Source organism: Marmota monax, unplaced genomic scaffold (assembly GCF_021218885.2).
Source record: "Marmota monax isolate L192 unplaced genomic scaffold, Marmota_monax_Labrador192_F-V1.1 WCK01_AAM20220418_F8-fsc00005, whole genome shotgun sequence".
Taxonomy (NCBI): domain Eukaryota; kingdom Metazoa; phylum Chordata; class Mammalia; order Rodentia; family Sciuridae; genus Marmota; species Marmota monax.
In genome coordinates this window covers 29822278-29836821 of record NW_026692254.1, presented here as the reverse complement: position 1 = coordinate 29836821, position 14544 = coordinate 29822278, and the positions used below count along the sequence as shown (strand labels likewise).

The 14544-nt window shown below is 41.0% G+C and overlaps 1 protein-coding gene across 5 annotated transcripts in view; it reads left to right on the top strand.

Moving 5' to 3' along the window:
- Homer2 (homer scaffold protein 2) overlaps positions 1–14544 on the top strand; it is a 97652-nt gene that overhangs the window by 49011 nt on the left and 34097 nt on the right. For 4 of the 5 annotated variants that reach the window (XM_046438325.2, XM_046438304.2, XM_046438334.2 and 1 more), the window contains exon 2: positions 7876–8032. In XM_046438325.2, the coding sequence (XP_046294281.1) occupies positions 7876–8032 (157 nt within the window). Of the gene's footprint in view, positions 1–4998; positions 5037–7875; positions 8033–14544 lie in introns of those variants that run through there. The other variant, XM_046438340.2, reaches the window with a different exon arrangement.

Here is a 14544-nt window from a genome sequence, read left to right as displayed (position 1 = left end):
TTCAAAGAAATCACACAATAAACTACTTAATAAATAATACTTGTGCAAACTAAATAAAATAAAAATAGTTTTTACCTGTTGATTATCCATCTAGATACATTTATCAATAGGAAAATATTAAAGTAATTCAACTAATTGTAGTATGAGGCCTATTTAAGAAATAAAAAATATATTTTATCTTGCTGTTGTTTTGTCTATTCTGGATATTCCATATAAATTGAGCCATATATGACAAAAATTCATTATAATTTCTATCTGGCTGTCAATCCCAAAAAACCAAAGGCTGAATGTTCTCTATGACATGTGGATGCTAATTTACAATAAGCTGGGGGAGGGAATAGAAGTTCACTAGATTAACAAAGGATAAAGGAAATGGAGGGGGATGGGAATAGGAAAGATAGTAGAATGAATCAAACATAATATTACTGTGTTCAAATATGAATATACAAACAGTATAACTCCACATCATGTACAACCACAAAAATGGCAAGTTATATTCCGTGTATGTTTGTTTGATATATCAAAATACATCCCACTGTCATGTATAACTAAATAGAGCAAATAAAAAATTTTAAAAAATAATAATTTCTATCTGGCTATTTGTATATATAGGAAGGCTATTGATGTATTTTATAGTTAGTCATCTTATACTTAGCTACCTTACTGAATTTTTCACTTTTTCAGTTGATTTTCTTGGGTTTTCTAGATATGCAGTCATATCTGCAAATTATAGTAATCTTATGTGTTTTTCATATGGGAGTAGAATGCCAGTATGCTTGTAAATTTGATTCCTTGCATGGGAGTGTCTGTGAGAAAACGCTCTGTCTGCCTATCCTTTTCCCTAGTTCTCTGTCTAGGCTCTGGGGACTTGGCCCTGCTGGCTGGGGGCCTGATAACCATCTGGAGTGCTGACCAGGAGTCAGGTGAGCCTACCAGGTGGTCCTTTATAATGCATGCTCAGCCAAAAAGCTTGTGCCCTGAAAGGGCTGGGGGTGTGGCTCAGTGGTAGAGTGCTTGCATAGCATGTATAAGTCCCTGGGTTCCATCCTAAGAACCATAGAAACAAACAACAATAACAGAAAGCTGAGAGCATGTGTCAGACCTCAAGAGATACTATGGCAAGACTTAAAATTCTTCAGGCCAAACAGAGGAAGGACATTTGGAGCCCAGTGACAGGCAAGTGCAATGGCATGGACACATGGAAGTACAGATGATGCAGAAGTGCTAGAAGAAATTAACAGAAGCCAGTCTAGTGAGGGGCGAGTGCTAGGTGCTTGTTCCAAAGCTCCTTGAGCTGGTCCTGTCAGGGACAGAGCCTGGGAAGCCTTTGAAGCTGGGTGAGCTATGCCTAACCCATCTGGGGTGGGGGAAAACTTTTCTTGCTGTTGTATGGGTCTTGTTTGAAGGAATTCAAGACTCCAGACTAATAAGGCACCTTATGAGACTTTGAAATACTGTTAAACAGCTGTAAAATAATGTCTGAATAGTTTGTTATAAGTCAAATCAAATAGAAGTAGGAAAAATAAGAATCATGAGGTTTTACAGAGTTGTGTCAGAAAAAAAGGCTAGTGCTAAGTATTGCAAGTGAAGGATTATGACAAGTTAGAACATCATTTTTTTTCTGTAAAAAGTAGTTATTGCCAGTTATTTGCAGAATCATTTCACATGAAGCCAAAAAAAGGAAGAGTGGTCTCTCTGCCGAGTGGTTTTCATATTCCAAACATACATATGCTGCACAGACTGTCTAATTATTCTTGGGGACAATTACTGTCAGGTTCCAAAATGTGTTCAATGAACAGCAATTGGTGTTTATTCAGCTCTAAAAAGACTGTACAAGAGAACAGTAGGTTATATTGTCTGCCTAAAGAAGCATTTTGCCATCCGGAAACATCTGCTTTCTATTTAAAGTAGTGAAGAAGGAATGGGAGTATATTTGAAATATACTCCCTGAGCATTGAACACCAAAGAAAGGAGAATAAAATTGGATATGAAGGCATTTTCTGCTCTCTGGCACACACATTCTTCCACTTTTCCCTGCTGGGAAGGAAATGTGGCCTCTTGGTTGGAAAGTTATGATTCTCTTAAATCTTTCTATTTTTACTGATTTGTACGCTTATAGGAACTGCCTTCTTTGTCCTAGTTCCATATCTTTTACTTTCTCAGGTGAGGCAAAATACTCTTTCAAAGTTGGGGTCTGCTTCTCTGAATTTTGTGGTTGAGTTTGTAAAGTTCTCTGATTTTGCCCTTAAATATGTCGAGATTTGTTGCTCAGGTTGCAGAAGTTGTCTTGAGATGCTCACTTATCTATGTGGATAATGCTGTCCACTAGCAGCCCTTTTGGGAGAAATTTAAATGAGAATATGTATCATTTACTTGGTGTGTAGTAAATTTTCTATGAAAGACAATGTATTAGTTATCTATTGCTTTGTAATAAACACCACAAACTTAGCAACTTAAAACATATTTCTGGAGGCCAGGGGGTATAGAGTGTTTGCCTAGCATGCACAGGTCCTAAGTTTGATCCCCAGAACTGGAAAGAAAAAATATACACACATGCACATAAAAATGTATTTCTGCGGGCAGGGGTTGTGGCTCAGTGGTAGAGTGCTTGCCTAGCAACCATGAGGCACTGAGTTCGATCCTCAGCACCACATAAAATTAAAATAAAGGTATTGTGTTCACCTACAATTAAAAAATGTATTAAAAATGTATTTCTGCAATCTCATTCACAATAGGTACAAAAATATTTAGGAATAAACTTAACCAAGGAAGTGAAAGAAAGATCTCTACAACAAAAATTAGAAAGCACTGGTGAAAAAATTATAGACAACACACAAAAAAATGGAGATATTCTGTGTTCATGAATTGGAAGAAATTACCTTACCACTGAAAATGATCTGTAAATTCAGTGTAATTCCCATCAAAATTCTAATGACTTTATTCATAGAACAGAAAATTTTTTTCTAAAATTCATATGGAACTACAGCCCAGAATAGCTAAAGCAATCCTGGCGGGGAGGGGGAAAGCTGGGAAGCATCACAATACCTGACTTCAAAAGATACTACAAAGCTATTACTAAAACAGCATGGTGGGGCTAGGGACATAGCTCAGTAGGTAAGAGTGTTTACCTAGTGTGCACAGACCCTAAGTTCAATCCCCACCACCACCACCACCACCACCACCCAAAAAAGGTTGGGGTGGTCTAAAACCATATGGTACTGGCATAAAAACAGATGCATAGACCAATGGAACAGAATGGAGATCCAGAAATTAATCCATGCTCATACAGCCAACTGATTTTTGACAAAGGAACCAAAAAATACAGTGGAGAAAAGACAGTCTCTTCAGTAAATTTGGTGGTGTTGGCAAAATTGGATATACATAAGTAGAAGAATGAAACTAGATCCCTTTCTCTCATAATACATAAAATCAACTCAAAATAGATCAGAGACCTAAATCTTAAACCTGAAACAATGAAATTACTACAAGAAAACATAGGGCAAGCACTTCAAGACATTGATATAAGCAAAGTGTTTTTTTTTTTTTTTTTTTTAAAGATAGGACAAAAGCATAGACAACAAAAGTAAAAACAGACTAGTGGGGTTATATCAAGTTAGGAAGCTTCTGCACGGCAAAGGAAACAGTCAACAGGATTAAGGGATAACCTGCAGAATGGGAGAAAATATTGGCAAATGGTACATCCAACAAGGAGTTGACATCCAGAAAGATAAGGGCACTCTCTTGTTTATTGAGCACTATTCATAGTAGCCAAGATATAGAATCAATCTAGGTGCTCTTTAGTGAGGAAATGGATAAAGAAAATGTGGTATGTTTACACAATGGAATTCTACTCAGCTATTAAAAAGAATGGAAAACTGTCATTTGCAGCAACATGGATGGAACTAGAGAGGATTATATTGAGTGAAACAAGACAAATACCACAATGTTCTTACTTGTTTAGGGAAAACAATAAGTCAGTCTTATGGAACTATGAAGCAGAATAGTGGTCACTAAAAATGGTGAAGTGTAGCAAGCAGGGGAAAGAGAAAGAAATTAAGAAGGAACTTTAAGGGAGTGGGAAGGGTGCTGGCAAGAATGGAAAGGGAAGGGGGTTGAGGGTAGAAGGGTGGATGGGCATTATCCATGCATCATGTGTGCATGTATGGAAATAACATAATAAATCCCATTAATTCATACAATTAATATGTGTTAATATAAGAACCATATTTTTGTGGTCAGGAATCTGAATAAGGCTTAGCTGGATCATCTGCTTCAGGGTCTCGTACAAGGCTGTAACCAAAGTGTTAGCCAAGGTATGAGTCTCATCTGATGGCTGTACTGCAGAAAGGTCTGTTCTTGAACTCATGTGTTTGTTGGCAGAATTTCAGTTCCTCCAGGGATATTGGATTAAGGCCTCAGTTCTCTGGTTGTTGGCTGGAGTCCTTTCTCAATTCCTTGAAACTTGGGTTTCCCCATCATCTTAGCTTGTTTCATCAAAGTCAGCAAGAGAAAATCAATGGAGAGAGTCTGCTAGAAAGACAGAAATCACAATCTATGTAAACTCATCACACAAGTGACAACCTATATCCTTTCCCATATTGGTTAAAAGCAAGTCACAGGTCCTGCCCATACTCAAGGGGAGGGGATTACATTGGGAGGCACCTCAGAAGCTGCATACTACAAACAACTCTCATTTTAGGGAAAGAGTATTAACAGGAAGGCTTTCTTTGACACTTAGAACTGACTTCAAAGCTCAAATCTGCCATTTCCTAACGATGTGACACAAGGCAGTTTACCTGGCCTCTTGTTTTTCCATCTGTGTGGCACCTTCCCCATAGGATTGTTGTGAACCTAAGTGAGAAGTCACGTGTAAAGCCTTGTAGAACAGTAAACACTCAGTAAATGTCAGCCACTGGCTGTTCTTTTCATCCTTGCTTCTTGAAATAACAGTAGACTTTTTGAATTTCAGAAGAACAGCCTGAAACTCCCCAGTGCTCTCAGATTTGGTTATTCATGTGGAAATCACAGTCCTATGGGTGGGTACCTGTATACAGTGCTGCTGCCAGTCTGGCTGTGCAGGTTCTCCCATCTGTCCAGGGCCTTGGGACTGAGGAACAAAAGTTTTTGGCCTCAGGAGGGCTATAGCTACCTGCCATGGTGACCACCCTCAGAATGGGGCTGGTGTGACCCCCTGTAGTGTCCCCTCCTGGATCTCTGTGTGAGAGAAGCCACTTCTCTGTGGAGGACTTGGCTATGGTGACCAAGGGTGTGTCCAGCTGAGTTCACCATGCCTCCCTACATCTTTGCATTTCTGGATGGGGTCCCAAGGATAACCCAAGTAACTTCAGTCCATCTGTAGAGCCAAGAACACAGATTTGGAGATGGAGCCCTTTTGGTCTACATGCTCACCTTGGCCTCAATCATGCCAAGAAAATGGCAGGCTGCTTTTGCTTATGACTGATCAGAAAGCCCTGCTGTCTTCTCTTGTCTCCATGCCCTCCTCCTCTACTCTCTCCACATTGTTGTCCTCAGTTTTTCATTCCTATAGGCCCCCAGGGCAGAGAGCGCTTGCAGGAGGGCCCTGCTTGGCCACTGCAAACTGCCCTCCATCATTCCCTTTCTTTCGCCCCTTGCCTCCATTGTTTGCATCTGGAGAACCTGTTTTGGGTCCCATTGCTGGCCCCCTGGAGCTTGGGAGAACTTTGTGGGGATCATGATGTATAATTTTTTTTTTCATTCTGGAGGAGAAATCCTGGTTTTAGGGCTTACTTCTTCCATTTTTCCTTAGATAACCTGATAATATCCAATGTGACCATATTCCCAGCTTCCTTGAAGATAAAAAATCACCCAGAATTCTTATTAGAAGTGGAGTCCTCAGCCCTCTTCCTCAGAGAGCCAGATTCCAGGGGGCATAGGATGGGGCCTGAGAACTCATATTTTTAGTAAGAAATACTAAGCTTGCCAACACCTAGATCTAGTCACTCTACCTCAGTGTAAGGAACAAGATGAAAGATCTGAAAGCCTGGGCTCCTTCCCTAATGAAGAATTCTTTCTGACCCATGGGCCTCCATTCAGTGCTGTGGAAGAGAGAGGCAGAGATTTGAGTACAGTTTTATTCTCTGAAAATTTTCTGTAGTGACTGCCCTTTAAATCACTCTTTCTTCTTACATATGCAAGAGAATGTTGTATGTGAAGAAGTGTTTTTTCTTTATAGTGTTGTATTTAGATGATTAGAAAAATACAGTGCTGTGTTGACAGTGGCACAGCTGGGCCATCCAGACATCAGACTTCCCCATGTGGACTTGATTGCAAGAGCTTGTATTCATTGTGCACATTTTCCTCACAGCCTGGCCTCTTGACAACAGATGTGAGAAATTACAGTGAGAATATTCCTTTTGTTTCCACAGCTGACACCCAGGCACTGGAAGGGGTGTTGGTTTAGGATTGAGTGGGTGGGTGAACTTGGTTTTTATTGAGGGAAGTGAAATATCCTAGTAATCCACATTCCCAGAGTCACTTGTCCTGCTCAGGGGAACCTAGAAAAGAAGTTTCGGGGAGCAAAGAGTGATAGTCTCTGGCTGTTCTTCTGGCTTCTAGAAACAACTGCACTCAAGTAGCATTACTAGCATGCTTTGGAAAAATAGTCATAAAGAAGGTTTCTTCATTTCCCTGAAACTATGCTGACATCATCATGTTATTCCATGTTCCTTGCATGAGGCTCAAATGGCAAATTGCTTTTCTAGGAAAATATTTCTCCTCAAGAGCTTTCTTTTCCAATAATGATTCTTCCACAGTCAGGATGAGTTCAAAGACTGCTTTGCCTAAAAGTACTCCATTCAGAGACCAGTGTACTTAAATTCACTTTCTTTTTTGGCTTTTGTATACACTTGGGTGTCCATTTTTTTTTTATGTCATCTCTTTTGACATTTTAAGAATTTTAAAAATTAATTTGACTAAACTAAAATTAAACCTTTTGATTTAATTTTGTATTTCTAATAAGTCCTTATTAAATATGTAGAATTTTATGCAAAGCTGGTTGCTTTTATTTTTCAATTTTCATCTTATTTTGAACACTTAAAGGATTTTTGAGACAGTTTGCCCAGAGACCCTGTCTTCAGAAATTAATATATTTTGTGATGAGTCTGTGTTATTTTGTGAAGTAGGTACCTTAAAATGTGATTATGTAGTGCAATCCATTGCAGTTTTTATTCATCTGCCTTATTTATTAATGTCTATTGTTAGGATCTAATTAATTCTCCACTAAACAGAAAGAAACACAGATAATGTGCAACTACATGAAGAAAAAGGCAGAAAACTGTAGCTCAAGCATAGCAAAAGAGGTGAATTTGATGATTTCTACATAAAACTTTAAGGCTTGGTCAAGTTGTAAAGTCCTTAAATTATTCCAAAAGTAAATTAAAGAGATAACCAGAAGGATATAAAATCATGATGGAAATTTGAGAAGTACTTAGTAGAAATATAACATTAAGCAATAAATGGCTTGCACAATCTTAAATTTGTTACAGAATCCTCCATAATAAATTTGAAATGGTTCCAAAATCCTAAGAATGTCAACAGGATGTCAGAGAAGGAACTGGACACTTGACAGGGATGCAGAAATTCTCAACAGGGAGTTGCATTTTAAGCAAATTGCTCAATGAGGCCAGTTGCCTTGCAAACAGAGTGTGGGTTGCAGAAACTACTCATTGGTGTGTCTTTTTCTCTTCCATTTTTTTATTTTAATTGTCCTCATGCATATGTATCTTTCTGAATAAGCTATTTAAAGTCTTTTGGGGCACTAGGTAGCCTAGAAATCATAAATTATACATAAAAGTCATGTTGCATCAACTTACATGCCCATCTCTCCTCTTACAGAGAACAGCCCATCTTCACCACCCGAGCGCATGTCTTCCAGATTGACCCCAGCACCAAGAAGAACTGGGTGCCTGCAAGTAAGCAAGCTGTCACTGTTTCCTACTTCTACGATGTCACGAGGAATAGCTATCGGATCATCAGTGTGGATGGAGCCAAGGTACTGCCCCACCTGCTGATTTTAACATTCTCACTTATTTTCTATCCAAAGCAGTACCATCCCTTTGAAAAGTAGGAGGAAAAAGGTGTATCCAGAACCAGCTATCTGAACATGAAAGTTATCATCATAATGTCTGTGTAGTCACGTATCCTGCTCTTCTGTCCTTTTAAAAATATAGCAATCCAGTGAAAAGCAGATTTCCTTGTTACCACACTGTCTTTGTAACTAACATTTTAATTCCTATATAATGATTCCATCAGGGGCCTATAGTGCTCTTAATTTCTCCCTTATGGTTGCATATTTGAGTGGCTTCCAGTTTTTCTCTACTATAGATAATGAACATTTTTGTGTGCTAGATATCCTCAGTTGTTATCACAGTTCTATTGCTTTCTTTTGAATATTCCCTTAGGCTAGATTCCTAGAAGTAATATTAGGCCATAATATTAACACTTTATGGCTCGTGATACATATTGCCAAATTGCTTTCCAAAAGGATTCTTTCTTCCAGCATTATGAAAATGCCAGTTTAGTGTACCCTTACCAGCATTAGGTATTATATCTAGTCTGGTTCTGATATCATTAGACATGGAAGTCAATTTTTATTAAATGTTTGGTGTATTTCGTGAAATACCTTTTTCCTGGCACTTTCGTTATACTGCTGTCTTTCTCCACATTTTTGCCATATTATTATGGGAGTAAAATGAAGGGATGCCAGCAGAAATACCACAAAGTCTTTTTATAAATAAATAAATAAACCCACCACTTTATAGTCTTCAGTCTGCATCTACCCTGCCAGACATTTTTACACGTTGTCATCTGAAATTCAGTGATCCTTTTTATCCTCTAAACCATGTCTCTGTTTTGATTTCCCAACTATTTGGCCTCTAAAAAAAGAACAAAAAACAGCAAGTCATTCCTTTTTCTAAGTTTATCAAATAAATTTGCCTTTGGAATACCTCACATGTAATACTTTCTGTTTTAAGACCTGAACTCTTGCTTAGGCACAGTGTTGCCAGGACCCGTGCAGTAGCCTCTGGCCTTCTCATTTCTATCTGCATTTTCTCCTGACTTCTGCCTCTAGGTTTGCCTTCCTAGGCAACAGGAAGTAGAGAGTTGGAAGCTGTGCTCTAGGTTGGGGCCTGGGTGTAGACTTCTCCCTGCACTTCACAGAGTAGAAGGCATGAGGAAGCCTCCATTGGAAATCCACCCCCCGCCCCGCCCCCACAGTAAGACCTGCTGGAGCCTTCTGATCTAATGAGGATCCCAGTTTTAAGGCAAATTCTCCCTTCAGTCTGTGTTCTCCAAGTGCCTCCTTTGTGTTTCCAGCACCATGGCAACTGCAGATGAAGGTGACTTCTTCCAGTTGCCACAACCCTTTCTCCTATCCAGGGAAAGAGTTCAGAACTCCTCATTTTTTAACCAAGGGTTAAGGGGAGGCAGTGACCTGGCTAAGCTCACACTTCTGAGGAGGCTAGGCAGGCTGGTGCTGGCAAGCATCTTTAGATACACAAGAACTGGCTTTTTCATCTATTAAAGCAGGATGATAGTGCATGGGGTGAGGGTGAGGCTGGTGAATAGTAAGGAAACGTGAAAGTGCCTGGGACATAGTAGTAGTTGCCTTATTTTTATTTTTATTTCATTTTAATTTTTTTCTTTAAGCTTCTGGGAGACATGGGATGGTGCAGTTGTAATTACCACTTCTCTTCCCTAAGTTGGAATCGCCTGGATTCTTTCCAGGATGTTCTGATAGGGATGGGGAATTGAGCTGACCTGCTTTCTTTTATCTGTGTATTCTGTCAGTTCATCTGCCATCCTTAGATGGTTTGTACTTTTGTCAGTTGAACTATCCAAGGATATATTGGGCTTAACTATAGATAAAACAACTTCTTAGAATAAGTGCTTTAGCCCTGTTAGCTAGGCTTTTAGTAATTTGTCAGTGTCAGCCACTGTATCGTTATGGCTTTGCAGTTCCTGAAGGCTATGACAGCTTGGTGAAGTCTGAGCCAACTGAGATGGCTGTGAGAAATCAGATGGGTATAGGAGGGTGGACTAAGGCCATAACTGTGGAGCAGAGCTAATTCAAGCCCAAGGTGGGGGATCCGACAAGTTAGGCACTTAAAAAGTGGAAATTGAAAACCTAGGCCTTGGGGAATTGCTGCAATATAGAGATGGAGACAGAGGATCTCAGGATACCCCCTCCCACCCAATACACACACATTTCACACCATGATGCCCAGCCACCTGGTGTTCCCATAGCCCACTCAGAGTTCTAACTTTACCACTATAGCATCGAGAACTTGACAAAGCCCTGTTCTGCAGAAGGCCCTGGAACATGGAGAGGTAGGGACAGGATTTAGGCACTTAATTATCATTAGCACTCAGGGATTAGAGATAGGGGAAAATTTCTTGCATGGAGAACTGGAACACAGAGCACTGGATGTGATCCCAGCACCATGTCAGCCCTGCTGGACCCACTCTTGACCCAATGAACAACAACAAGTGAAACCAACAGCCAGGTCTTGACCAGATCCTGGGCCTTTAGCTATTCCTCAGTCAAGTGGGGCGTAGAGAAAAGATTAAAGAGCAGTAGCAGCTATGGCCACTGCCTGGTGTTCTGCAGCTTGCACCTTCCTCACTCATGGTTGGGGTACTAATTTCTCTAACCCAGCTTCTACCCTATCTAAATACTCTAGATGGATGGCCTTCCTTCCTGTGGACTGGAATAGGGTCAAGTATGCTGAGATGACTGTTGTTTGTTTGTACTGACACCAATGCCTTCCCCTCAGATTCTTATCCATTGTCTCTGTACAATCAGCTTGGTTGTCCTCTTTGTATTCCTGGCTCCATGTTCACTGGCCTTCCAAGCCTAGAACCCTACTACCTGCTCAGCTGCACATCCTAGGTCTCAGGTGACTAGAGAATGATGTCATGGGCTAGCCACTCAGAGTGGATGCTCCTGGGCTAGAGAAGTATGAATGCTTCCTGGCTTCCCCATCATTGTGTTCTGCCACATTAAGACAACCCATTTCATTTTAGGCCTTTGATCCCAAATGTTGATCCCAACTTAGATGACAGATTAGCCTTTGGGACCATGTGGACTGTATCTCTGTGACCTTGGGCAGATCTGGGACCTATTGCTAGGCTTCTCTTTGTTGTCCTGGCCACATCATATCCTTACCTTGAGCTTCTGCTTGGTACTTCCAAGTCAGTGGTCCTTCACAAGGCAGAGGACTGTTGCTGATGGAAGAGCAAGTCTGCTCTGCCTCTCCAGAGTAGGTGTGCTTCTGTAACAAGGTGCTGGTATGGAAGGGACTTGGAGATCATTTTGAGCAAAGGCCACACCAGACCCAGCCACTGTGAGCAGTCTGAAGAGCACAGACTCCCCAGGAGTGGTGGAGTTGTAGCCAACAGCTTTAGCAGCTGTCATTCCACGCCAGGCTCAGCAAGCTCCTCTTCCCTGTCCAAGCATTTGTCATGCTCTACTTGGTGAAGGATGCATGAAGAGCCAGTCCTACTCCTGAGAGCAATTGGTTCTGCTAATCACAGGAAGACTCTGTATTCAGATTCATTCTTCATTCTTGTTGAAACACTAAGCCATTTCCTTTTTTCAGGGATAGTATTGCATGTGTGAGTTCCAGCTGCTACCTAAAGAAATGAGTGTGTTGCCTCAGTGTTGCCCCAAACTCTAGGAATTATGTGGATTTGTGTCTGTGTATGGGGCTACAGGAGACTGTGAGCTCTCTGGAGGAAGACCATGCCTGGCCCATATTTGGAATTTCAGCACCAATCAGAGTGGGCCACACCAGAGAAGTGGGTGGGGGAGTGAGAAGATGATGAAGTCAGGCCTGGCCACCTCCCCTCCAGGCTGCAGCAGGTATACAGTGTACACAGAAGGATAGTGGGAGGGGGCAAGGTCTCTGCCAAGAAAGAACCAAGGACCAGACCTAGGGTTGCCCTGTTCATGGACAGTGGACAGAGGGCATCTCCCAACTCAGAGCATTACTGTGAGCCATGCAGCACACACCAACAGCCATGATTTATGGTGAGTTTTGGGGCAGAACAGCCAACTGCATTGTAAAGACACTCCGTTTCCAGAGCATTGGTTAATTGAGCCATCATAGCACTTGATTTCATTGTGCTGTTGGCACTCATTACAAACCCAGTTAATCACTGCCATCCTTATGAGGAATTGGCTGTGCCTGTGGGCAAGGCTTGCCTGAAGCAGGTGCTTATCCCAGGTGCTCTGGATAACACTGTTGCCCTTGATTCTCAGTTATTTATAGGATCACAAAAAAGCTCGACTGGAAGAGACCTTAGAGGTCATCTGTTCTACAGATAGCTAGCAGGGTTGTGTCACAAGCCCTGTCTCATTATGATTGTTTAGCTGTTATAAACATCTGAAATCCTGGCTTGTTTCGTATTTTCTTCTAGGAATATAAAATTGCTTTCAAGAACACCCACCATTGTAGTTTCCTCTTTTGAATAAATGTAGAGCACCTTCTGATAAGGGAGTGTGGTGGGAAGGTTCCTACCACACAATAGGGCTTCAATGGATGTTGGTTTTCTTTCTTCCTCATCTGTGTGTGTGTGTTTTTTTTAAAGCACCTATTAACAACTTCCTTGAAAGCAGGCAGCATGTTTTTTAATTGCTGTAACCCAGTCCCAGCCTCTTGAGGAAAACTTTTATGTTTTCTGAACTTGCAACTCCCTGGATTTTAGAGTCTTTCATGAAAGTCATTCATGTGTTGTGCCTCCCCATTTCATGAGCAGCTTCTGGTGATGTCCAGAGCAGGAAAGACTAAAGACTTTTTTGCTTGTCACAAGTAGCTCTTGGTTACAGGTATTTTGTGCATTTTATAAAAACTTGTTTCCAGTGATATGCAGGAACTTGGTCTTTTACACCTAGTAAAGTATCAGAGAAAATTTGCGAGAAAGGTAGGTATATGCAGAACTTGGGACTCCACATTTAAAGTTTGTGCCCAGGGTGCTTTACAAAGCAGCCCCTCTCCCTTCTGGGCTTCAGTTTCTCCCCCCAGACTTCTCTTCCCCACTCCCAAGGAGACACACAGTTCTCATCCAATTCATCATCCTGTTGAGTTAACACCTGTGTTTTCATTCTTTGCTTTCTGGACTTCTAGGAATCTGTTCTTCTGGGATTCCTTCCTAACTTTGTCATAACGTCTGCACTCTTTGACCTGCTCTTTCTCAGTTGCTGCCTAAAGTCACCCTCCTGCCCCAGGCCTCTTCTTTCTTTGTTTCCTCCTGCTGTATGACATCCTTCCCTTCCAAAACCATTTTCCTGCTCATCCCACAGTCATCTTTAGCCCTGTATCTCCTCTGAGACTGGAACCTGCAGGTCCAGCCACTTCTTCTGTCCCCGGCATGATTCTCCAGTGTCTCTATGCAGAAAGGACACTGCCATCTCTCTTCACAATACTCTGCTCACCCTGAAGATTAGCCTCCTTAACAACCAGGTTATTGTTTCGTAGACTTTGTTTTCAACTGTTACATGGTCATTGAACATCTAATAATGTGAACCCTCATGTATTTCCCTTTAGTTGAAGAAGTGCATGCTTTACCACCTTGACTCAGAATGGGTGGATACACTTTGACTTAGAATATTGTCAAATTACAACCTGATCAACCCATGGTTAGTTGAAAATGTCACAAGTTCAAAGTGTATTGAATACACCTCGCCTACTGAATACCCTCACTTAGCCACATGGTACACTGTAGAGCATCAGTTGTTAACCTTCTGATCACGTCATAGCCTGTGAGCTGGGGCTCATTGCTGCTCCCTAGCATCGTGAAACAGAACTGTAGTGCATATCACTAGCCCAGGGACAGATCAAAATTCAAAATTTTAAGTATATTTGTTGAATGAGAATCACTTTCACATCAAAATCAAAGGATCTTAAGTTGAATCATTGTAAGTTGGGGACCATCTGTACTTCAGAAATCCCTTTGTGGGATTCCCTTATCATATGCTCCTCCATTCACCCTCAAGAAATTACCACTGTCTTGAAGTTTGTATTAAGTATTTCCTTGATTTTCTTTGGAGTTTTGCCACATGCATATGTATTTCTAAGCCACGGGTTGGCAAACTTTTTCTTTTTGAGGACCAGAGAGTAATTTTATTTACTTATTTATTTTTTTATAGCCTGTACAGTCTTTGTTGCAGCTATTCCACTTTTCTTTTGTAGCAAGAAAAGAGCCATGGACCAATATGTAAATGAATACATTTTGCTGTGTTCCAATAAAACTTCATTTACAAAAATAGGCTATAGGCTGGATTTGGCCTGAGGGCTATACTTTGCTGACCCCTGTCCTAAACAGTAAGTTAGTTTTGCCTGCTTTTGACTTTTATACAAATAGAATCATACTGGGGACCTTCTTGTATGTTCTTTACAAATCCTTTCCCCCCCCTTTTTAAAATTGTATCTTTGCTGGGCATGGTGGAGCACACCTGTAATCCTAGCAACTCAGGAGGCTGAGGCAGTAGGATTGAAAGTT